The sequence below is a fragment of the Rhipicephalus sanguineus genome, chromosome 6, assembly GCF_013339695.2.
Source record: "Rhipicephalus sanguineus isolate Rsan-2018 chromosome 6, BIME_Rsan_1.4, whole genome shotgun sequence".
Classification (NCBI taxonomy): Eukaryota; Metazoa; Arthropoda; class Arachnida; order Ixodida; family Ixodidae; genus Rhipicephalus; species Rhipicephalus sanguineus.
The window spans coordinates 10707268-10732840 of NC_051181.1; the positions used below are offsets into that span (position 1 = coordinate 10707268).

General features: G+C 47.4%; 2 protein-coding genes across 2 annotated transcripts in view; both read left to right on the forward strand.

Annotated features, from left to right (window-relative positions):
• Nucleotides 1-8709: 8709 nt before the first annotated feature.
• On the forward strand, nucleotides 8710-15584 carry LOC119395881 (uncharacterized protein K02A2.6-like). The gene is made up of 2 exons (XM_037662885.1): nucleotides 8710-11589; nucleotides 15126-15584. Exons 1-2 carry the CDS (start codon nucleotides 8710-8712, stop codon nucleotides 15582-15584), a joined length of 3339 nt encoding a protein of 1112 aa, XP_037518813.1.
• Nucleotides 15585-17410: 1826 nt separating this feature from the next.
• The window catches only part of LOC119395595 (uncharacterized), a 319487-nt gene continuing 311324 nt past the window's right edge, over nucleotides 17411-25573 (forward strand). Inside the window, exons 1-2 of the mRNA XM_037662574.2 lie at nucleotides 17411-17797; nucleotides 22807-23001. Coding sequence (XP_037518502.1) covers nucleotides 17511-17797; nucleotides 22807-23001 — 482 coding nt within the window. The 5' untranslated portion in view covers nucleotides 17411-17510. The remainder of the gene's footprint in view (nucleotides 17798-22806; nucleotides 23002-25573) is intronic.

Here is a 25573-nt window from a genome sequence, read left to right on the forward strand (position 1 = left end):
ATGCACGTTCCGGAAAGAGTTGAGATCTCAACCCGAGTACGAGAGCTGGCTCCTGCCCACTGTGTGCTGCTTTTGTTTGTGTATTGGGCTTATTTGGCTCAATGAAAGCAATGTTACATTAAATGTCACTGCATGCCGAAGAATTGACATAGCGTCTATTGTTCAGCATTATTTTAATCTCCTGTTAACCCTCCCCCCACCCCCCACCCCTGTCGAAGGGCCGGTTTTTTTTTCGGTAAAAGGTGGCAACCCTACTCACAATTATGTCACAAGCGGCCTCGTGGATCCGTACACACACCAGCCTTCTGTCCGTGTCCTCGTACGCGCTCAACTCATTCCAGTATGACCAACCAACAAGCCCGCATCGCCACCCTCGTGGAGCCACCAAGGGTGAAAACTCTTCGTGATGGCAACATCGTCGTCGTTTCAAAGGTAGGCTGTACATATTGTACCGCATGTTCCCGACTTAACGGCGTGTTCTAGGTATCCGTAAAGTTAGTGATCGGGTGCTAAAGTGGTAAAGCTTGCTATCAGTCCCTGATATGGCGTCCAGCCCATCGCAATTTCTTGCCGCTATCACTGGATGGGCAGCCAAGTTGTCGCTGTGTTTCGCGGGTTTTTAGCGCTTGGAGCAGGGGCGGCGCCAGGATTTTGATGCTAAGGGAGGGGGGCACCGAAGGCAAGCGAGTTCCTTCAGGGGGGCAGGGAACATATGCGTTGTGTTTTGACCATGTTTGCTCGAAGGGGCAGGCAGAAATTTAGGGGCAGCTCTAGCACCCCCCCCCCCCCCCCCGGCGGCTCCCCTGGCTTGAAGTAGTGCTCTAAAAATCTAATCGCGCGCGCTGAACACTGATTTATCTTACTATCTGCGCAGGTCCGCCACTCACAAGCGTTTAAAGAAAAGCCGCTGCTGCCGTGGCTACTAATCAAGCCTGATGGTGAAGTTCTGTGCGCGCACTGCACGTGCATGGCTGGCCTTGGCGAGGCGTGCTCACACGTTGGAGCAGTGCTCTTTTACTTGGAGGCATTAGCGCACCCAGGATTTCTCTCAGGGGGGGGGTTGAACTTCTGACAAGATTACAGGAGTGCGGGGGGGGGGGGCAAGCACATTGCATAATATGCCATTTCCTTGCTTCAGCTGGAGTAATGCGACAACAAATAAAATACCAAATAATAATAATAATAATAATAATAATAATAATAATAATAATAATAATAATAATAATAATAACATGAATTATGATGATGATTATTCAGCGTTTTACAGAAAGGTCTTGAAATAACTTGACAAGGCCAAAAAACCGTTCAGTGGAGCAGCTGTGCACGTAGAAAATAAACTACAAATTGAACCGACATGTCGGCTGGCTGGCGGTCGCGCAATGATGTTAAAACTTTATTACTATGGCAGGTAGCGCATACAAACGGTACGCAAGAAAGGCACATGAAGACACCCAGCGCCGTGTGTGTGTTTTCGTGTGCGTTTCTTGTGTCCCGTGTATTTGCACTACCAGTGTAATAAGAAAATGCCATACGAACAAGCCCGCATGCATGGCAACTTCAACTCTTAAAAAACGCTGCAGCTGATAATTTCCTACGCTTCCTTGGAGTCTCGCCAAACTATAAATTTCAAAGCGCACCATAAATATTACTTATAAACTACATAGTATTGATTATAAATAGCATGTACAGTTCAATGCAGCACACGTACAGTACAATTCTCAGCTCACGGATAAACTGCATTATAACCACACTTACTGACTTTCCAGCGTAGATTCCCAGGTCACTCCGCGCATATAGATTCGGCGGCTGAACCATCATTAGTAAAAATTGCCTGGTCAACGGACGCATGAGACGACGATATCTGTTGAGTTACCGGTTCCTCTATGGACGTAATCGGGCATTCCGGTGTTGTTGCTACGTCTCTTGAATATGAACACGAAATCCTTTTTGGGTAGTAGGTGAGGATGCGTTCGACCATAGCCTCGTTCGACTGGCGCTTTGACAGAGGGCTTCGGCGAGGTAGGTCATTGCCAACGCAGATTCACGCAGCAAACACGGCCACAAGTTCTAGCAAGCAAACTGAACGTGCACGCATGTGTGCACATCAAACGTTTTAGTTTCCGCCCGATGTACATGCAAAAAAAGAAGTGGTAAAAAGAATGGGCGAGAGACGTTTACTGAGAAAAAGAAAAGGAAACGTGCCGCCCCAACAGACCTTCCGCACTTTCCCAAGGTTCTTTTTTTCTTAGCAGACGTCGTTAAAAACATTTACTCCTTCTGCCACGGCTTCTTGCTCCTCCCATCTTTGCAACGGCCGGACTCCGCATGGCATGCTTAGAGTCACTGTGTGCGTGCGATGCTGCGACAATGGCTGGCGACGCACACACTAGTTGCTCCAAGGGTTGCTCAGTAATGCAGGAACCACTCAATGTGCTTAAAACTCGTCGTGTGCTCGTGCTACGCAGCCTCCGTGGGTTCGCGGCCGCTTTGATGAACGAGCCGCTTGCGAGGTGGCCTTTCTTCTCGCCGCACTAACACGTCTCGTTCGTCCGCTGTCAACGAGGTTCAGAAAAAGTGCGCGACCACTCCGTTGCAGCCATTAAGCGACAGACGGTACCATTCACCAGCAGCCCCGAAGAAAATAGAAAACACGTGCGTCGAAGCTTGGCGGATGGATCAGATGCCGCCGACGCCTTCTTATCTTTAAAATTTGAGTGAGCATTGTCCCGCGTTTCAGAAACCATGCGGTTCCCTCTTCGGAGTTTGAGGAAAGGACACACAAGAGTGCTTCTTTTTCGGCAGATATGGAAGGGTGCTTCAGGCGGCGGCGGTGCTTGTCGGCAAAAGAACAGAGCAGTGCAAGGGCTTGACCGGAAGGCATGAGTTGAACAGTGAAGGGGGTGGGGAGCTTTTTAGACGGACGCGTCGAAGTGGGTACGCAGATGCCTCTTTCTCTCTCTCTTTTTCTTTTTTTGTGTGCTGTACACAAGGGGTAGGTTGTATTGAGCGCGGTTCACGTTGTTTGGGTCGTTAACCTATGTCAAGATTCATTTCCGGTAGTTGGTTTCAACTGCGAAAACTGTAGTTTAAGGAAAATTGATTCGGCTGTCCGCGTCCTCGGAATCTTCGGCTATGGGGTTGCGATCTCTTGCAAAATTGGCGACGTCGTTCCCCAATTTTGCAAGAGATCGCAAAACGACGTTCTTTCAGGTTCTCGGTTCAGCTGGTGTCTTGAATTTTCTCTTTCGGCGGCCGGTCGATGTGAGCGATGGTTTCGATCACTACTCGGATAGTAGAGACTGATGCATTTCTGTGGTGGTGTTGATTGGAAAGGGGGGGGGGGGGTTGCTGGATTTATCAGCTTGCGTCGTGTTTTTGAAAGTGAACTGCTTTCTGAATAAAAGACTTTCCGTAGCTGTTCTTGGTGAGTTTCTTGAATATATCATCTGTTTTTCTTTTGTTTTTTCACGTTGTGCGCTGCAGTATGTTCCGGCTCTTCGCATTAATGTCTAAGACTAATATATTCCGCATTTTTGGGGGGTCTGAAGAAAACCGAAGATATCGACTTGTGTAGGTGTTTTTGCAGTGTTTTATTTTCAGGCTACGGGAAAATCCAAACACGGCCGAGAGTGTTATGTTTCAAGGGCGAATTGAATTCTCGTTCAATGAAATTTATATGAGAGAGAAAAATTATGACGTAGGATCTCTTGACGATCGAAAAACAGTCGTTTAGACGTATCTGAGAAATATTTTTGGTTGCGGCTGGAGTGAAATGAGAGCTCGTCCCTCGATGTGTTCCATTCTTATATTTGCCGTGGCATGCTCTATTGTAGTAATCAAAAGGGCAAGAAAATAAAAAAAGGGGCCAGACTGACAACCCGTGAAAGCATATTTTTTCTTGGAAAGCTGCGCCCCGCCACGGTGGTCTAGTGATAAGTTATGGCGCTCGACTGCTGACCCGAAGGTCGCGGGATCGAATCCCGGCCGCGGCGGCTGCATTTTCGATGGAGGCGAAAATATGACTGAGGCCCGTGTACTTAGATTTAGGTGCACGTTAAAGAACCCCAGGGGTTCAAAATTTCAGGAGCCCTCCACTACGGCGTCCCTCATAATCATATCGTGGTTTTGGGACGTTAAACCCCAGATATTATTATTGGAAAGCTGCTTCCCTGGAAATTTAGGAACGCAGAGCCATAGAGCATGCGGTTTGCGTTTTTTTTTTTTTTCAATTTAGGAGTAGATGAGTGAATACAACACATTTCTAGAGCCAGTCAGGAAAAGTCGACCTCAGGACCCCTCTGGATATGAACTTTGGACTCCCGGTGAGAAGGACAGCGGGGCAGATACGGTGGGGGGGGGGGGTCGGTCTCAGGGGGGGGTTACAACCCCCAACCCCCCCCCCCCCCCCCCCCCCGTCGGTGCGCCACTGCTTGGAGGCAGCAGTGACACGCCGGGATGGTCGGTCATGCACGGATGGACAGAATGCATGGCTGCCACCGCATAAAGCTCTACGCTTTGACGACAGCTCCGTTGTCTTCGCACACTGTCCTGATATAACTTTCGGCACGACATAGAACCGTACCCGTTGAAAGTTCTCGCCGTTGGGGCTGTTTCTTGTGCGGTTGGAGCAACCGTAAACAGCGCAGTTCACCATAGCCGATTGACGCAGCTCGACGCGCAACAACGTCCTGCGGCTTGGGCACTTTTACGAGTCCATGCAACACGCAGTGGTAGGGACAGTTCCAACGCCGTACTATCGTTAATGAAACACACGAGTAAAAGGAAGTCAAAGAAACACCACACAACACCTAGCACGTACACACAGCAAACACAGTAGTACGGTCCCTAGAACACGGCGTTAGAAGTACAGGTGGAACGACGCAGCACCGGCGCCATGCGCTCGCTGTGTCGAACTTCGGTTCCTCCGCGCCGTCACGCCGCCAGATGGCAGGAGCAGTCAAGAGGCTCACAGCGGCGCGCGCCGGCCTCTCTTCCAACAAAGCCACGGTGACGAAGCAGTTGCCGCCACATTGCTTCCTCGTTTAATTCTTTTTGTGCGATGGCAGGTCATGCTATTCGAGTGAGAAAGCCGTGAAATGGGCAAAAAGTGTTTTGTGCCGCGGTGCAACTCTGTGTACAAGACCTGCACTGAAAAGTCGATTTTTCTGCACCCTGAGATGCGGAACGCCTGAATGTTTGGCGCCATGCGATTCCGCGCAAGGACCGCGTGCTGCAGTCGACTGATTACGTGTGCGAGAAGCACTTGGAGCCGAGGTACATAACGAAGACGTGGGAAGCAGTGTACAAAGGGCACGTTCTTGTGAGCACATCACGAAAGGCGGCTCTGGCTAATGACGCCGTGCCGACGAAGTATTGAGTTCCCTTTGAGTTCATCGTCTTGAGTTCATCCACGCCGTGAGTTGGCCCGTTTTTTTTAACGCCTACGTGCGTGTGCAGTCTTTCTCTCTCCGTGCGAAAGCTACGCTTGTTAACAATGAGAATATCTGGGGTTTTACGTGCTGAAACCACGTTATGATTATGAGGCACGCCGTAGCAGAGCCCCACAAATTTCGGCAATGTGGTGTTATTTAACATGCACTGACATCGTAGAGAACACGGGTCTCTAGCATGCCGCCTCCATCAAAATGCGACCGCCGCGGCTGGGATCGAACTAGGGAACTTCGGTCAGCAGCCGAGTACCGTAACCGGTGTACCATCGCGGTTGACTGGCTACGCTCGTAAAGACTCCGCACACCGCGATCGACGTGTTCCTTGAAGGACGAAGTAGTAATGCTGTCTTCGGGTGACTATGCGAGACATAAACAGTGAAATATATTCCTCAGTTGGCAACAGAGAAGAATCGGAAACATATATCCACCATTCATAATGTCATCCCCTTCTCGCAGTGCCAAACCAGGATGCTTTTTCATATCCTTCGTCGGTGCCTCAAACTTAGCTGCTGGCATTCGCTAAAATTCACTATTTTATGCACGACCAGCTAAAAAGTCGTATTCGTGACACATTTTTTTATCCGCGATCAACGACCGCAAATTACTTGGAATGTTCCCGACAGCAAAGACAGTATGCGTTTTCTGTTGTAATACTACGCCTAATGCGGTATTTTTTCTAACTATCTAAACTATACTTCTACAAATAGAACTAATTTTTGTCATATTTCAGCGTGACGTCACTGTCATATCTTTAATTGTCCGAATGAGGAAAGCATGTCTTGAATTTGCCACCTCCAACCTTCGCGGTGGCAAATTCAACATATTCAACAGGTAGCGGCTGTATCGTCCAAATTTCGATTTATTCGAAGCTATTATTTATTTATTTATTTTTGCGCTCGTTATAGCGCGAACGCACAGTTTTTTATTCATTTCAAGGGGTGGTCGCGGCTCCGAAGCGACCACGCCTGATACCGCTCTTGAGCCACCAGTAGTGTAGCGCCATCTAGGGCCCTGTGAACAAGACGCCACAAACCGCGGACAGAAGTTCGCCGCTTCCGGAGGCGCCGTCGGTCCACCTATAATACTTCTAACACCGTGCCCTAGAATATACTGGCTAGTCTGCCGTCTCCGCTCTCCGCCGCGTCCTCTCGGTGATGCCTGCGGCGGTGGCGCTGCGCGCAATCGGAGTTCCTTGAGCAGACGCCCCGCCCGCGACTCTCGCTTACGGGTGGACTGGCGGAGCCGTTTACAACCGCGCTCTCGCGTTTGCTTACCTTTTCACATCGAAATCCTGCGGTGTTTTCTCTTATTACAGAACGTGACATTGAGTACAAATAAGTAAAGAATACCTTAGCGCTAGTTAAAGTTGCAGAAGAGCACGAAGTCTGGCGTCACACAAGTTTCCCAGTGATGACCACCATCCCTCAGTGCATCCGTCCTGCTTATCACTTCACGAGACAGAATTGAGAGCGTCAGAATTTTTAATCTTTATTGGATCCTTGACATGGATTTCGTCAGCGTCATTTAATTGCATCTTCTCAACTTTAGCAGCTTTATTCTTTGCCGCTTTACTTCTCTTTCGCTGTTCAGGGATTTCGTGAAGAAGCGGTATCTAAGTAAAATGTAGAATGTCAAGATGTACTTTTGGGCTAGTTGGTTCATAATCGCAGTAGAACAGCGCCGGCGAAAACAACAGACCAGACGAGGAGAAGGACACGTGTTACGTGTCCTCCTCGTCTGGTCTGTTGTTTTCGCCGGCGCTGTTCTACTGCGAAAATGTAGAAATTCGTGTGGCTTTTTGTGATGAAATTTGAATGTTGTTCACATCCCGGATGAGGCAAATCTGTTTTCTTTTTTTTTCAAGAAAGCGCTGAAATCCACAATGCTCTTTTCATGCAGCTTTCACGCTGAAATAAGTGGTAAAACTATTTTCAAGTTTTGCAATAGCAATAGCTGCTTTGAGAGGTCCGGAGGGGTATATCAGGCCTCCGTTATCAAAGTGCGCTGTGAATAGGGAGGCCTGATCACTTCCCGTAGCTGTGTTTCTGTCTGATGTGAGACATGTTGCGCATATCTCGCACTGTGTCTTCTGTCTTACGCGCCACATAACCAGTAATGTAGTAAGTCAGCATATCGTGGCTTTTTTTCCCCACGTATGCACTGTGGTCTGTGCCTGACGCTAGTGCAGTCTCCGCGCCACTGAAGTCTCCACCATCGATGAGGCTGTCAACGACGTCAATTGTGGCAGGCGTGTGTGATTTTATGTCATTCCCAGATGAAAGAGAGCTGATGACTTGCGGCGAACAGTTCCCCGACTTTGGCGGTCTTGCGAGGTTATAAAATGCAAGGGCATTTATAGTAATGAGAAACTGAGCAGCAGCTGTGGGATGATTATTTGTGCCAGAAGACTGCCGAACAATTCCAAATATATGTTCCAGCTTGTCCTGTCTTAAATTTGAGGTCATCAAATATCTAAAGCCAGCAGACCTGAGGAATTCGAGCAGCTGCACTGTGCTCTCAATTTTGACACGGAGCCCTTCTGCTGTGCTCGATGAAAGGAAACCGCCAATAGTGTTGGTGACATGTGTCTCCCATTCTTTTAAATAACCCAGAAATTCTTTCAGAAACGCAGTTAGGCGAATTTGGGCAGAGGGCTTTTTTTGGCGTTCGGGAGGTCATTATAATTAACCTGTTCATATTTGTAATAAAGCTTTGAGTTGGCGCCACGGGGCCACAAGCTTTCTCGACCTTGTCGGAATACAAAAACAACCCCCTAATGACATTGTACAGGGACGAATCCTCGTCGCTTGTTGGAGGGACACTTTAGGCTCTTTTTCGGGGGTCTAAAGGGTATAAAAATAGTATTTCTATTTTTATACTTTCATGAGGACATGTGTGCTCGCTACCCGCTTGCGAAAGGGAGACCTATACTGTCGCGGGCGCAGCCACTAGGAGATGGCGCTATGTGTACCGCATCACGTGACGAGTGGAGCATCGGGCGGGAAGATGCTCGCTGGGACCTGGGTGTGTGATCGTGTCTGTTGAGCTAACATGTAGCCGCGCGTGCCCGCGTGCTTTAATCCTTAATAAGTCATTAAACAGTTGTCGTTATCCGTCTGCTCGTTCGTGTGCTCTGTTCTCGACCACGACATGGCGGCAGCGGCGGGATACGTAGAAGTCACGACAACGCAGTGAAGAGGGCACCGGACAAGTAGGCCTAACAAACGCCGGCACCGCAACACGGAACTTTGCAGCACCCATGGCAACGCCTACAGTGCCCGCAGCTCAGCCTGCAACGCCGCTCAACCCTTTCGTCGTCGAACTGCCGGAAAAGCTCGACTTTCGGAGACCCGAGGAGTGGAAGCGGTGGTTTACACGATGGGAAAGGTACCGCGTCATCTCAGGTTTGAAGAAACAAGACGACGAAACCCAGGTGAACACACTCATTTACGCGATGGGCCGTGAAGCAGAAGATGTCCTGGCGTCGCTCAAACTTTCCGACGCTGAGAAACTCAACTACGACGCGGTAACACGAGCGTTCGCGAAACATTTCGTGCCGCGGACGAACGTGATATATGAGCGGGCGAAGTTCAACAGCCGGAAGCAAGAAGCGCATGAGTCAGTCGACGCGTTCGTAACCGAACTCTACAGACTAGCCGAAACCTGCGAGTACGGAGATCTGAAAGAAGAATTGATCCGCGATAGGCTCGTGGTCGGTCTCGCAGACACGCAACTAAGCGAGAAGCTGCAACTTAACGCCGAGCTGACTCTTGAAGCCGCCGTCACCGCTGCACGCAACTCCGAAACGATCAAGCAGCAGCAAAAAGATCTACGGCCGCAGCAACAGACGCCTGCGGCTATAGACGCCATGCGTGGATGCTCGAAGAGCAAAGGAAAGCCAAATCAGCGCTCTCAAAAAACACAGCGCGATCAAACGGCGCTGACGTGCAAGTGGTGTGGCTCAACAACGCACCCACCATCACGCACTATGTGCCCGGCGAACGGGAAAATATGCAGTGCCTGCGGCAAAAAGGGACACTTTGCCGCCGTGTGCTTGTCTGCCTCTCCGAGGAAGAAAAAGAGCACCCACCAAGCCGTTTTGGAAGAGGTTTATTTGGGTCAATTGACTGACCAACAGGACTCTGGGCCGTGGAGGACTGACGTTACAGTAAATGGCTTGCCAATGAAGTTCAAAGTAGACACCGGTGCAGATGTTACCGCTATACCTACAAGCCTCTACAACGAACAAGTCATGGGCAACCTGAAGCAGGCTCAGAAACAGCTGCTGGGACCCGGCCGGACCAAAATCGCAACAATGGGTCTGTTCAGCGCAACCTTGTGCTGGAATGGCCGAGTGTGTCAAGAAGAAGTTTACGTGATCGACAAGTTACACGATGCACTTCTCGGACGTCCTGCAATCAAATCATTGGATATCCTTCCAAGCCTTCTCGAAGTCACAGCGTCAACAAGCAAGGTCAGCGACCCTGCCAACATTCTCTGCCACTACCCCAACTTGACTACAGGCCTGGGTCTTCTCAAGACGGAATACAGGATAATATTACTCCCCGATGCCAAGCCAAGCGCTATTACGTATCCGCGGCGAGTACCCCTGCCCATGCTGCCCAGTGTCAAACGTGAGTTGGAGAGAATGGAGAACCTTGGCGTCATTAGAAAGGTCGACGAGGCCACAGAGTGGTGCGCACCTATGGTAGTCGCGAAAAAGAGAGGAGGCGAGCTTCGAATCTGCGTCGACTTCGGAGGGTTAAACAAGAACATTTTGCGGGAACGAGTCGTAATGCCCACCGTCGACGAATGTTTGGCCAGACTTGCCGGAGCTACATGGTTCAGCAAGCTTGATGCAAGGGCTGGTTATTGGCAAGCTCCGCTAGCACCAGAGTCCCAGAAGTACACCACTTTTCTGACGCCATTCGGCCGGTTTCAGTTCCTCCGATTGCCCTTTGGAATTTCGACAGCACCCGAGTTTTTCCAGAGAGAAATGCTAAGAGTTCTAGAAGGCATTGAAGGCCAGGCGTGTCTACAAGACGACATTATAGTGTTTGGCCCTTCAAGGGAAGAACATGACGCACGACTGCACAAAGTACTGCAGCGCCTGCAAGAAGCTGGCATCACCTTGAACGCAGAAAAATGCGTACTACACCAGCAGTCAGTGAGATTCCTGGGACACATTGTGTCGGCGAATGGTATCAGTGCCGACCCTGAAAAGGTCAGCGCACTATGTCACCTAGCAGAGCCTACAGATGTAACAGAAGTGAGGTCCTTCTTGGGGATGGCCAACCACTTGGCCAAGTTTCTCCCAGGGCTCTCGCAGCTCACAAAACCGTTACGTGACCTGCTTCACAGCGACGCCGAATGGTGCTGGGACAAGCCACAGCAAGAAAGCTTCAACGCCGTCAAGAAAGCATTGACGACGACTCCAGTGCTTACTCACTACGACCCTTGTAGCCATCACACTGTGTCGGCGGATGCATCGTCGTACGGTCTTGGAGCTGTCCTCCTTCAAGAGACAGCGGGTCAGAGACTTCCAGTACCCTATGCCTCAAGATCCCTCTCTGACATGGAGACGCGATATGCGCAAATAGAGAAAGAAGCACTGGCAGTTACATGGGCCTGCGAGCATTTCCGCTCCTATCTGCTTGGTCTGCAGTTTCACGTGGAAACTGATCACAAGCCACTGGTGCCATTGCTGTCATCAAGCCGCCTGGACGAGCTTAGTCCCCGTCTGCAACGGTTCCGTATGAGACTCCTCGAGTTCGATTACACCATTGCCCACATCCCAGGCAAGGAAATGCATACAGCCGATGTGCTCTCAAGGAAACCACAGAAGGAAACGGACAACAGCAGCCCAAGGAGCCTCAGCAAGGCCGTCGTAGAACATGAAATTCTCACTGTGGAACTTCTGCCTGCTTCCCACGATATGCTTGAAAATATAAAGGCAGCACAAGAGAACGATCCTGTTCTAGCAAGAGTTAGGGACTACTGCACGACGACGTGGCCCAAAGAAGTGGCACTACCTCCGGACGTGCAGAGGTATTCAGCATTTGCCCATGAACTGACACAAGTGGATGGCATTTTACTCAAAGGCAGCCGCATTGTCATTCCACCAAGCATGCAAAGTGATGTGCTAGAACACTTGCATGCCGGTCATCAGGGCATTGGGAGATGTAGGGCTCGAGCCACTCAATCGGTGTGGTGGCCAGGCATTAACCAGCACATCCAAAGTTATGTGTCAAGATGCCCTGTCTGTCAACAACACCGTAAACCACACGCCGAGCCTATGATATTCTCCCCACTTCCTAAACACCCATGGGAAGCGATAGGAATCGATCTCTTCTGTGTGGATGGAGTTAACTACCTCGTAGTTGTGGACTACTACTCACGTTTCTTTGAACTAAAAAAGTTGAAGCGTACCACCACAGAGAACATAACACAAGCACTGAGTCAGATCTTCGCGCGCTTTGGGGCACCGGCTATCATACGATCAGACAACGGCCCTCAGTTTGCTTCGGCACAGTTCAAAGCGTTTGTCAAGCAATGGGGATCAAGTCACGTAACCAGCAGCCCCTACTTCCCTCAGAGCAACGGCGCGGCAGAAAGAACAGTTCAGACTGCTACCCTAGCAAAAATACCAATAGGATTTCCTATTGGTCCAATAGGAAATCGCTATTGGTTCTATAGGACATCTATTGGAGCTGTATTGGTTGTATAAGACTTCTATGGGTACCGATATACACCAATAGCCACCACCTATTGGTGTCTTATTGGACCAATAGAAGTTGTATTGGTCAAATAGGGGCTGCCTTTTGGTGTCTTATTGGACCAATAGGAGTTGTATTGGTCAAATCGGTGCTGCCTATCGGTGACTTATTGGGCCAATAGGAGTTGTATTGGTCAAATAAGTACTCCTATTGGTTTCTTAATGTACTAACAGAAGATGTATAAGGCCAACAGGAGTTTTATTGTTCAAACAGCTACCGCCTATTGGTAGCTGTTTATAACATCTTATGACTGATTGAGCGCGTCGGACCCGATCCCGATCAAATTTCTTGATCATGATTGGCAGCATTACAAGCAAGCTGCAGACGGGATCAATTCACTTTTGATAAGTCTGATCCCGATTGAGCTTAATCGTACACCGTGAGACACCGTGTGCAGTTAGCAACTCACGCGACTAAAAGAGTTATATAAAAAGGCTGTGTGTCGACCACGGCGGTACGGTGTCTCCGTACATGCCGTGCGGTAAACGGGCACTATAGTAAAACACGCTAAAGAAGAACTTGCGAAGGAATCGACAACACAGACACCACAGAATAATAATAAAGAAACCGCCATGAGATCACAAGCGGATAGAACCACCCAGGTGACAAAAAAAAAAAAGTGAGACGGTGCGCAGCGTGGCGACGCTGCATGTGTGAACATTTTTTTTTTACACGTTCCTTGGTTAAGCAGGCTAAGCCATGTGCTAAGCTTTAAGATAAGCTTTGGATAATATGTAAAGTTTATAACTATTTATGCTAAGCAATATAAGTAGTGCTGTAAAGATACAGGAGAAAGAATTGTGGATCTGCAAACGCGACCGACCGTGCGTTTGGCGCGCCATCCGTGCTCGGCCGATACGAAGACAAGCCCAGCCAGCCCAGCCTGCGGCCAAGCTAAGCCAAAACGTTGTGTCTGTCGCCCTAGCGCGCGCTTTGTGTGATCTCGATGCTTCACGTAAGCCTGCTTACACGATGTTTGCTTTAGTGTGCTTCCGCGACAATAACGTGAAGACTGTGTTCAGCGTGCACCAGATGGAGACGTTCTGAGCCATAAATGTCTTGGATTTCGACCGATTTCGACTCTACAAAGTGGCACCAAGAATAATGGCAAGACGAGCAACAAGGCCCATGTGCTCCGATTGTTTGGTGAGTTGAGTGGGCATGGTAGTTACTCCTATTTAGTATTTATTTGATATCACCTTTTTTTTTTTATCAAACTTGGGACGAAGCTGAAAGGTCGGGAAAACAAGTCCCTCGTCCTTTGTCTCCGGTATTTGATGACAGCGAGACCAGCGACGCCTCGATTGCAAGTCCACACGCTCTCAGAAGTTGAATGATTGGGCGCATATATTACTGCAGTTTGTTTTTGTGTTTGTCAGTATGCACAAAAAAACGTAGCATAGATTAGAGGTAAAGGACAGGCGCCCTGCTCGTGAGTGTAGTTGGAGTCTCGCAAGCCCTTTGTAAGTATTTACAACGTGCGTGTTAAGCCGAAAACGCGTTTATCGCCTTATAGTAAAACGCTCTAGTCGATGCGGTTTGTGTGTTGTAGTGCGCGCCAATCGGCTTATCATACTTGTTCGACATAATGTCACAAGAGCCACAGAAGGCCACATGATAATTCATTATACAAAATGTGCATAGCATATGTACTGCACTGGTGCGATTTTTTATTTCATATTTTTTTATTTTTACATACTGCAGCCCAATTAGGGCTATCGCAGGAGTGGGTTTATTAATGTTGTTGGCTTAATTGCATAAGCACGTAACATGCAGCATGTGTGTTATATCCAACTCATTGCAGCCTGACTGCTGTGTTGTGCTTGCAACGATATGGAATCTAGGCTGCCTTTACTACTGTCTTACATATTACCGTTGCCTCATCGTGAATCTACCTTAGCTTAATTTATTTCATGCCATCTTTAAGTTGAGATTTAGTGGCATGCTCTAGGTATGATAGTCGCACCACCATCGTGAAAAAGAGCACGTCACAGATAGTAAGTGATTATTGAGTTTGCTGTAATTTAAGGACGAGTTTGCAGTTCATTCTTGGGTACAGCTCAAAAAACACAGGACGCAAGCGTGTAAACGGGATAAGGTGCTGCTTAATTTTTAAAAAAATTTTGCCCCTTTCTTTTCCTTCCTTTTTTGCCGCAAAATTTTGCCGATATACTGTTTTCTTCCACGCAATAAGCCACAGTTGGGTGTGTAATATTTCACTCAGTTTTTTGCTATAGTTCAGCTCCTGCAACATTGTGAACATGTGCAGTGAATTAAGGTCTAGATAATTTCTCACTGTGCCGCCTACTTTCTATACATTGCTTCGAAGGTAAACTTTAATTAAACATGTGTTACTGTTTTCTGATTTCATGGCTCTGTTTATTTACAGAATCTTTCAGGCACTTCCTCGAGTGCTGATGAGGCAGTCCAGAAGAAATTGACACAAGACATAGTTGCCTTGGCAAAATAGTCGCCCGCAAGATCGTCAACATCATCAAGGGCCAGAAGAAGCACTTGTAGTTTTGATTATGAGAATATATTTGAACATATGCCTCATTCATCCACTGTGATTATCATTGCAGGGGCGCTGCCACAGTGTGGGCCTTCTGCATGACGACAAGACACCCATAAAACACTTGCGCAAGACTAATTCTAATGGGGCTGAGAAGTGGGCAAATACAAAACTAATACAATGCCAGCAGGCAAATACAGAACCAATAGGCCAATATAATTCCAATTGGCTAATAGAGAACCAATACACCAATATAGGTCCAGTAGGCTGATATAGAACCAATAGACCAATAGCCAAATACAGTTCCAATAGACCTATAGAACCAATAGACCAATAGGTGTCAATAACCCAATAGGCTATTGGTTTTTTATTGGGAATTTTTGCTAGGGTAAACAGCTGATCAAGAAATCGCCGAACATCCACAAGGCTCTGCTCGCGCATAGAGACACGCCAGGGAAAGAAGGATTCACACCAGCGGAACTCCTCATGGGAAGGCGCCTAAGAACCGACGTGCCCGTGGCACCACACGTGCTGAGGCCACAGTGGAGCACCGTAGAATTTACTAAACGAAATGAAGCCTACAAGGTCAAGCAGGGCCAACAATATAACCGGAGACATAGGACTTTGGCAAGAGAGCTCATTCAACCGCAGACAGCCGTCCGCATTCTGTCTGGTGCTCCAACAACAGGGACCGTCATTGGGCCAGCTCACACGCCTCGTTCGTATGTAGTGAGCACACCTGGAGGTCTCACGAGACGCACCAGCAAACATCTCCAGCCGCTACAACCTGTGGCGACAACAAGAAGTGGACGAACCGTGAGAGCTCCTAGTCGGCTTGACCTGTGACAAGAGCAGGAGGGTCACTTCAAAGAAGAGGAGGTGTCGCGGGCGCAGCCACTAGGAGATGGCGCTATGTGTACCGCATCACGTGACGAGTGGAGCATCGGGCGGGAAGATGCTCGCTGGGACCTGGGTGTGTGATCGTGTCTGTTGAGCTAACATGTAGCCGCGCGTGCCCGCGTGCTTTAATCCTTAATAAGTCATTAAACAGTTGTCGTTATCCGTCTGCTCGTTCGTGTGCTCTGTTCTCGACCACGACATATACCAAAGAACAACCTAAACGTGAATAGCTAGCCGAAAGGCGAAAAGCAGCGCGAGTCTGTCATGTGTGTTCTCTGTTTTGGAAATGTAACCGATTTTGAATACCTTATACTACGATGCCAGAGAACGGTCAGCTATCTCTATACCTAAAAAAAAAAGCAAACGAAAGAAATAAGCAGCGAGAAACATGTGCGGTGGGCGAGCAGTCAACAAACTGACATTGAACGACACATCTGGTTGAGTATTTCTTGTGCCGCGAATGTGTTATTCCTGCATGCAACAGTGTCATTAAAGAACGAACATATATATTTTCAGTGGAGGAGCCAAAAACCAAATACAACGCACATTATGAAAGCCAACACCCCTTTTATTTTATAATTTCGAACCTTAATTGTGGCAAGATACTCGTGGAAAAGATCCCGTATGTCTGTTCTTCGGCTGATACACATGGTTCTGTTGTGAATGTTTCAGCCCGTTGGAGGCGCAACTTATTTGTGGCGTCATAGCTATATAGTCTCCCAGTTGCCGCCAACCTGGACCGCAGCAAGGACAACAATAAAGTTTTGTCTGTATATATATATATATATATATATATATATATATATATATATATATATATATATATATATATATTGTAGGACAGTAAATAATACTTTGAGCGAAATTGTAACCTATAGCTTATCGCTGAAAAAGAAATCTTCTCCAACATTACAATGTCTGTAATTAATATACTCACCCATTCTGAGACCTGCATTGCGTTTATTGTCTCCGTAACACATCGAGAACCAACCTTTATGATTACGAGACTTAGCACACTAAATGTATCTGAAGTAGCGTTTTTACTCTCAGAATTATTTGCTTATTAAAAACTGATCTTAGAAATGTTTGGTACCTTCGTAAGGGCAATTTAACAGCATATATATTATGATGGCAGTCTTGTGATAACAGTAACACCGTAAGAAAAAAAATTAAGGTCAATTTTTCGCCCTTTGGTTTTGCTTCGAGTAACTGCGCGCTCTTAAATGAGTGTCTGGATCCACCACTGATCTTAGTGTGATCACGGCAGTGTCCAGATAAGAGACGACGTTGAATGCAATGTTTGGTCGGTTCAAGACGTTCCAGTGTCTGCCCACACGAACAGAACGAAAACGTGGAGTCCATGCGGGAGCGCAAAATAAAAGGTAAGGCACGATACTCCACCGATTCCTCCTGCGCTACATGCACCGTGCAGGCGCTCCGATGGATCGCAGCGCCCCCTGCGCAAGCATCCTCGGGGCACCGCAGCGCCACATTGCGGCTCAGTTTCAGTGCATACATAATAATCGAATCGTATATTCGAATTTTTCGAATATTCGAAGTGATCGAATATTCAAAACTTTTCGAATACACGATTTTCGAATCGAATACGAATATCTCGAATGTAATATTGGACGAATATTCGCACACCCCTACCCAAAATTCAATAAAACGACGCAATATTCCTGAAATAGGTAGAAAATCCCTAGATCTAGGGAGAAATCTCCAGGGTCAGCATCACTGTTATGAAGAGAGCGAGGGTGAAGGCACGCCAATCTCTCTAAAAACATGTCCGCGCCCAGACCCATGGTGGTTGTGTTGTAAGTTGTAGCCGCCTGGTATCGAACGTGTACTGCTGCCGCCGCCGCCGCCAACATGGCCCTCGTGCGTGCTGCTATCGTCCACTGCGGCGTACTGGCCGCCTGCGTGCTTGCGCAGTTCAACTGGCACGTGAGGGACAACTTCGACGACATCCGGACGCGCATCGACAAAGTCCGCGGCGACAACTGTCGGGTGGTGGACGTCAACGAGCTCTTCTTGCCCAACGAAACGGTCACACATGTGCCCAACATACAGAGGCTCAACATCGATCCGGTCTTCCCCAACCGGACCAATCTCTTGCATATACACAACATGGCCATTTCGCGGGCCTTCTTCTTCAGGTGAGCGGCGACGCCCTGTTTCCCACGGCGGCATCGCATTCCGCAGTAGCCGCGGCACATGCATTCAAAACCCGTTTGTGCGAGGTGCAGATTTAAAAACAGATCTTTGTTTCTTCGAATGTTTCGCCATGCATTTGGTGTTGACAATGTGTTGCCGTAGGCACTAGGAAGCGGCATTGTTCTCGAGGTGTGGTAGACATCCTTCCCGGATGGCTACAAGTCCATTTGTGCAGAAGGATCCTACCAATCTTTCGTACTTTCACATTCCAGTCCAGTGTCAAACAGTTCAGTCAAGATGTGTCCCTTCTCTGTTGGCTCGTTAAGGTGCTCACATGTTTTCCACAATGACTGGGCCTATTCGATTTACCACTTCTGGCTACATCTGGCTACCCGCGGGCTGCCAGAGACAGCCAGAACGCATTCGTTTTTTCTCTGGTTGCTCCGCCCACCGCGCGCGCACTTCCGGTGGGCATTCGTTTTTCGCTCTCTGGCTGCATCTGGCGACCCGCGGGTCGCCAGAACTCGCCAGGACGATTTTGGTCTGGCGGCTCTCTGGCCGTTTTCTGGCTAGCAGACGCCAAAAGGGACGATGAGCGCTCGCGACCATCTTTGCGTGGACTCCGCGGAATGCAAAGGCCTCGGGACCCTCGGCCGCTCTCGGCCAGTGCGACAAGATGCGTCTTTTCGGCCGAAATCTTCGGTCGTCCTCGGAGGCCTTGAGGATAAAATGCCGAAGCTTCAAGCTCCTCAACCAGGGCTGCACAAGTAATTCTAGACAGTCGGGATAACTTTTTAAATTTAACGTCCATTTACGCCGGCCCGACCTTCACAACATACAGCGGAACTCTATGCCGTTCTTCTCGTTGCAGTCAGCTTATCAGCAGACACACAGCGAGATCTTCCGACATTTTCATTCTCGGTTTGGTGACGCCTGCGAGCGCGCAGCAAGGCGAAGAGCCCAGCGATCGTCGCTAACAAAATTTGTACTAGCATGTTGGAGCAGACGACGCAGTTGTGAGCCGCCCAGCCGCGAGCCCGAAATTCGATTTTACTTCTCCCGACCACTTTCTGGTCGCCAGAAGTTTTTAGGCCACGTGATATAACGTCATTTCCTGTCAGAACCGGAACCCGCTGGCTGGTTTCTGGCAGCCAGCGGGCTGCCAGAAAATGGAAAATCGAAGAGCCCCACTGTTTGCCCAGCTTGCTTGCTTGTGCAAGGCGTAATTGATTCAGGTGATAAAATGTGCTGAGGATGAAGATGCGGTCACCGACACAGAGACGGTACGGGGTCCCGAAACGTCTGTGTTTTCGCCAGATTTGTACACGTTACAGAAAACGAGTAACCGATTACTATTGCAATTACTTCCTTTAAAATGTAATTGATTACAGTAGTCAGATTAGTAACTGAGCAATTACAGAACTGTAATCGATTACTTTTGCATTACTTTCCTCCAGAATTTATTGCCGTAACACAATAACACAAATTTACTCAAGCCACATTGAACAACTGTGGCTTGCATGGTAGAGAGAAAGCTGGGAGGCTTAATGTGGCTTCTGTATATAGTGTTACTCGAGTTGTTAACTTTCAACAGTTGTTTTTCAAAGTTGTTGTCGCTTCTTCTTCCATGTTAAGAGGTCAGCTTCTGCACTGAACACTCCCTCAATGCATGCACTGGAGAGAAGGTCAGTATTATAACTAAAGATCTTTGTTTCTCCGTTTTATACCGTTTTATACTTTAACTATGCACCAACTAGCCCCGCAACAAATTTTATTGCAGTATTATAACGTAGGAACACCTTGCACACCAGCTCGTAGTTGCGCAGTGCATTGATGCTAGCGTCCTCTATGAAGCGTCACATTGCTGGCACTCGGGTAAGGTGTTGCAGGTAAAGCCAAGGAAGAGGTGAAAAAATAGACTGGTCTGACAGGATGAGGGGGGTGGGGGGTACCCTACAGAGCGGTTGCATATTTTTCGGGATGAGAACTGCCATTAAACACTAGTTACTACTTCTATTTCGAAAAAAAAAAGTTATTGATTACTGGTAATCAATTGCAAGAAAATGTAATTACCCATAGCATTACAGTTTCATAAAGGTAATCAATTATATGACAAAATTACAAGAAAATGTAACTGATTACAAGTAATGTGTTACGTAAAACTCTGGCCTTGACTTTGTCAGTGACCGCTTCGTCATCCTCCTCAGGTTACCTGACCAGATGTCCAACTCTTGCTACATTTAAGATGCTGTACGAGGAAGAGAAAATTACAATAAAACACACATAAAACATGTATAGCCGCCCATTTTTTTAACCTGAATGCGCGAGCGCCGACCTCCCAGTCGATAAGCGCCATTTAACGGAGCACAGCAGTGAAATGAACGAGAATATGCGCATGGTGGACAGTCCTGTGCAGCTGTCTTCTGCTAGGCTGTTCCGAGAACCGGACGTCGGGACGCTGGGAACTGGCGCTTATCGACTCGGTGGTCGACGCTCGCGCGTTCAGGTTAAAAAAATGGGCGGCTGTACATTTTCACACTGTCTACATTGATTACAATTTTAGGACACCAAGTCCAGCTATTTACTTGTTTAGAATTCATAGCATACACTGAGATGTGATAACGAACATGGGGATGTTTTACTCGAAAATCCAGGAAGCTAGACTTCAAAGTCTAGCAAGAAGCGTTTGTTTCTCAGCAGAAATGCACAGTCAGCACTTGGGTAGAGTAAGGGGCACTAGAAAGACCAGCCTTTTGGTGCTTTGTGTGCAAGAACATTTACGTGCCAAATAACATACAGTTGAAATTCGATTTTACGAAACCCGATTTTACCAATTTCTTGATGAAACGAACAAATTCGGTTTCCCGCTGCAGTTGTCCATAGGCTTAATGCTTTCCCGAGCTCGAAAAAACATAACTTCGCCGTCAAACCCGATTTAATGAAGCATTCCGGGGAAAAAGATGCATAAAAAAAAAGAGGTTTTTCCCGATTTATGGCATCTAGAATGTCTGGCAGTGTGCTGCCAGGCTGTGTCGGGCTCCACAAGCCCGCAGCACGAGCGGGAAGAGGCATCGCCCAGTTGTTGGGAAGAGCTTCATCGGCATGTCAAGGTGGCCGCAGATCATAACTTTGACGGCTTCGTGATCGTCGATGCAGACACGGACACTGACACAACAGAAGTTCTCGACGATGAGGAGATAGTGCAGCTTGTTTCCGGCGCACAACAGAAGTCTGAAGACGCGAACGATCCGGATACTGTTGAAGCTCCCGTGCCCACACCAAGCCAGGTGGTGGACGTTTTGACTTTCTGTGGCGAGGGTGCCGAGGACGCTTTGATTTCATTGGCCAGCTACAAGAATTGTGTGCTCACGAAGCGTGCACAGGCGAAAATCACGAGCTTTTTCACTAGGCAATAAATTTGTCTTCGGTTTATGAAGTTCCCGATTTAACTAATTTGTGGGTCCCGATCACTTCGTTAAATCGAGTTTCAACTGTATTTACGAGGGTGTTCTTTCAACATTTTTTTTTAGACATGCTCTCTATTCTTTTCAGTAAATTGACACGTTCGTTTTGCTCTTGTTTCAATTGTCAGAAGGATTGTTTGGGCAATTTCGCATTAAGTATATCTCTTTCAACATTGTAAGCATTTTATCTTAAGAAATGAGTTCTCTGCATCTGTATAGCTGCACTTGTTTGCGAGTAACATGAGAAAATTGAGGAATGCACTTGCAACCACTCCATACACTTTTAGATGTGCATCTAGTACCCCTGTCACACGAACCGCCTCAAGGGGGCCCTGCAACACTTTTTCAGCACAGTCAGGAAACTGCCGATCAGTAGTCGAGGCTGCTGTGAACACGGGAGCCAAACATTATACTGCAGCATGCAGGTGGGAACTTAAAATTATTTCTCAAAGTCAGCTAGAAATCGCTCCCTCTTCTCTCTACAAATGATGCCATCTACCCAAATAAGTCCATGGCTGTTGGCTTCTTTAAGCATTGTGAGCTGCACGGTTACCGTGGCCGTCGTGGGATGCCGCTACATGTCCGCGTGTGCGATTCGAAGAAAAAAGGAAAAGAAAGGGCTCAAAGTCATGATGCATGCTGACAAAGGCATGCATCTTCTTGCCATCCCCCTCTCTGCATGCAGAGAGGAGAGGTACAAAAGAAGAGAAAAAGCACTTGAAGCATGTGGCAAATCCCGTCAACTCTGCTTATGTTTGACGGATTTAAAAAATATTGGCGGCAGTCGATTCGTGAGGCAGTAAGCTCTGAAGTCATTAGATGATTACTTGGAAAAGTGTTGCAGGGCCCTTTTAAGTGCACATTGAAGGAGTGAACTTCACTGCTAGTGTCCTTTGCACACTGTCACATGGGAATGATTAGTGACACTCACTGCAAAGCGTATTTGCCGGCGAGTGCATTCACCAAACTCATTTTGTCGCATCTCTGTGACGGAGTGTCTGGCCTCGGTAACAGTGGCTCGAGAATTTATTATGTTATTATCCGAGGCTGAGTTTGTAGCATTTTTTAAACTATCATTTTCATTATGGGGGAACATTGTTATGCATGAAAACACATTATACCATAAAAAACTGTGTTCTTATTCTTGTTCTCAGGCAGCTTACAGCCACCAGGGGCATGCCGGCCAGCACATGCCGTGCAATGGCCGCATCCACTGCGTTTCTGCCTAAAATTTATTTTAAGGGGTGCTTATAGCTTCATCACTTTAGAAACATTGCCTGAAATAACAACTATCTGTTGCCATTGCCATCATTTCCGAAGTACACTTCCCTTTCTTGTGCAGCAGTTCGCCGCCAAAGTGATTCTGGGGCCGTAAGTGCACTAGCTCAAATTGACGCTAAATTTGCCTTTGTGCCTTACATGCAATACCCGAAGCATGTATCAGGAGAGTCTGCACCCAGTGAAAGGTGTCAGCATGAAAAGGGGTCACCTGCACAACAAGCTTCTTTTATGATTGGGCACGCTAACAATGGCTTCTTGTGGCACAGTTTCATCCTGCAGAAGGCAGCGGACAATGATGAGCCTGGCTTCATGTACTACTTCATGTCGGTCATCTCGGACGTGGCAGCCAACCGGTTCATCAACAGCAGTGCCATCTACTATGCACCCAACATGTCGTTCACCCCTTCATACAAGGGCTTCTTCAACAAGACCATGCCCTTGTTTGCACCGAGGGCATACAGGTACACCCTTTAAGAGCTTTCTACAACGTACTGCATATGCAGCAGCGTTTTCATTCGGCTTGCTTTCAGCCTCTTCAAGTGCATGATGGACTCCCTAGGGAAATTGTCCGAAAAAACGTGCTCCTTAACTTTTCCTTTTTTTGCGAATAAACGTTAGGCAAAGCTTGTGATAAGCCACTGCAGCTTAGTCATTGTGTAGACTTCATCGGGGAGTGTTGAAACAAGAATACGTGGAGGGATTTGGCAACTGGATTAGTCTCTGAAGCAGCTATCTAAGTGGGAAGTGAAGTGCCAAGGCAAGGAATAAGCAAACCCTCGCAAACCACAAAAACTTAATAAGCAAACAGCAACGTATGAAACTGACTAGCTCAAGATTTCAAGTGGAATTCGCAGAGCTAACAAAGCCGATCAGCAAAAATAAAGTCATTGACATAAGGTAGTACAACGTCAAAGAGACAGAGGCAGCATCAAAACAGCTAAAAAGAAACTGTTTAGGAAAGACCGAAATGCTCGCACAGAGGATAAGCAGGGCAACCAACAAAATGTAACTGATTACAAGTAACGTGTTACAGCAGGGCAATCAACAATTTATATCAACAATGATAAGCAGGGCAATCAACAATTTCAAAGACATAGTAAGAAGAGCAGGGGAATTCTACTCTGTTTGCAGATAAGTCATACATCATTGAGTGACAGCAACGTAAAACAAGACGTGGAAGTTCCATACTTAACTATTGACAAGGCTAGAAAGGCCATATGCGATACACCCTGCAGAAAAGCCAAATCGATTGAAAATAGAGGGGATTTTATATGGATGAAACTTGCAACACTTTACACACTCGACGTAACGAAAGCTTGGGCAGGTGGTGTTCCATTGCAGCAGCTAGTGCACGAGACGAGGACGGGATCAAAATGGGCTTTACGGACAGGCGAATACTCATCAAAAGTTCTAGTGAGCTGGAAAAATGTCCACATTGTATTCATACACAAGAAAGGAGACATAAAAGACGTGAAGGCCCATCAGCTTACTTTCAGCAACGCGCAAAATATTTACAAAGGCAATTTCAGACAGCATAAGAGAAACACTTGATGAACCGAGTGAGCGAGCCAGTTTCAGGAAAGGCTACTTGAAGTAACGCAGGTCCAGAACACAAGTGCGTTTATTCCCACATCAGTCCGTTCCGTCTTGATAACTACCAGCCACAGTGACATCGCAAAGTGCCAACCAACAGCTGGCCAATGTTCTGCTTGCACTACAGCCATCCTTTCCAATTAGCCCAAAACAAATGAATTGGTACATATCGCTGTTTAAGCAAACGAGTTTGACTGACGACACTCTTTGGCTCAGTGACACTGTAGATGTAGTACAGTCGCCGACTGTTTGTTTGGACGCTGAAAATTCGTACATGCTTGTTTACTCGGACACCTTCGCAGCACTGTCCCATTGAAGTAATGTAAACTCACATGCAAAAATTTGAACGCCCCACTGCTGGCCGTTTGATTTTTCCAACTCTAGCTGGCTGATCGAGTGCGACGTTGAATGCCATGACAAGCTGTCAGCAATGTTTACAATATTTTTGCTTGGTTGCCAGCACTGAAATGTTGCACTGGCTATAGCTGGAGATCGTGCCAGTGTCAAAATCAACACAGAAATTACCGATCTCAAAGGCTCTGTTTGTTGGTTACACGAAACAGTTGCCTTTTGGCTTAGGAGTTAATATATTAACCCTAGAGGAAAAAGCTGGGCCGCAAGACCACTAACCACAAGAATGCTGACATCTTGGAATGTTATCATTGTGGCTATCACATTACCTTGAAGATGCACCAAAATTAGTCTTATACAACGCTCACAATACTCGCCATATCAATCCTAAAAAAGCATTCACACAACTGAGAATGTGCGGATATTGTCTTGTGTTTATTTTGAATAGTTTTACAAAAGATACAATGGCTATTTATGCAATTTACTGTGCACGGAAAGGAGCGTTTCCAGGCTGGTTCACTAGATGGTACCACCATATCAACACCCGAGAGTGCGCGAGTGTGGGAATGAGATCGCAGCCGTTTTCGCTGGTTTGTGCGTCGTGTATATCCTAGTTGTCATATTATCTCGTCGTGTGCGTTTTTTGTTGCCACGTACCAACAACTTGACTTCATGTCACAGCCTTTTTCTTTCAAGCTGAAAACTTCAGTGCAAACCAGGACGGACCGCAAAGAAGAGATCAGACAAGCGCTGAAAGTTATGTACCAACTAGGCGCAGCGGATGTCTTTTTAACGGCGATAAAACTTCATGTGCCATGTATTTTTAGTTTTGATTGAAGCTTTCGGGTGACGTCTCACTCACATTCGCCGCTGTATGCTGCAATCGACGTTTTGCTGCTTCATGGTGCTCTGTGCTGAAGTACGACGACAATGAGTACGACGACAAATGCAAATGTGGGTACGGGTGTCTTGACATTGCGAGTCGAAGCACCGCGCGACCACGGCCTACGCTCTTTGCTTCGAGCTGCGAATCAGTCGAGTGACCCTCACTTGTGTCAGTGAATGGAGAAGTTCTATTCATTATACATT

Coding starts and splice junctions, on each gene's coding strand:
- LOC119395881 (XM_037662885.1), top strand. CDS start 8,710: ATGGCAACGCCTACAGTGCCCGCAGCTCAGCCTGCAACGCCGCTCAAC. Junction 11,590..15,125: donor CACCAAGCATGCAAAGTGAT/GTGCTAGAACAC, acceptor AATTTTTGCTAG/GGTAAACAGCTGATCAAGAA.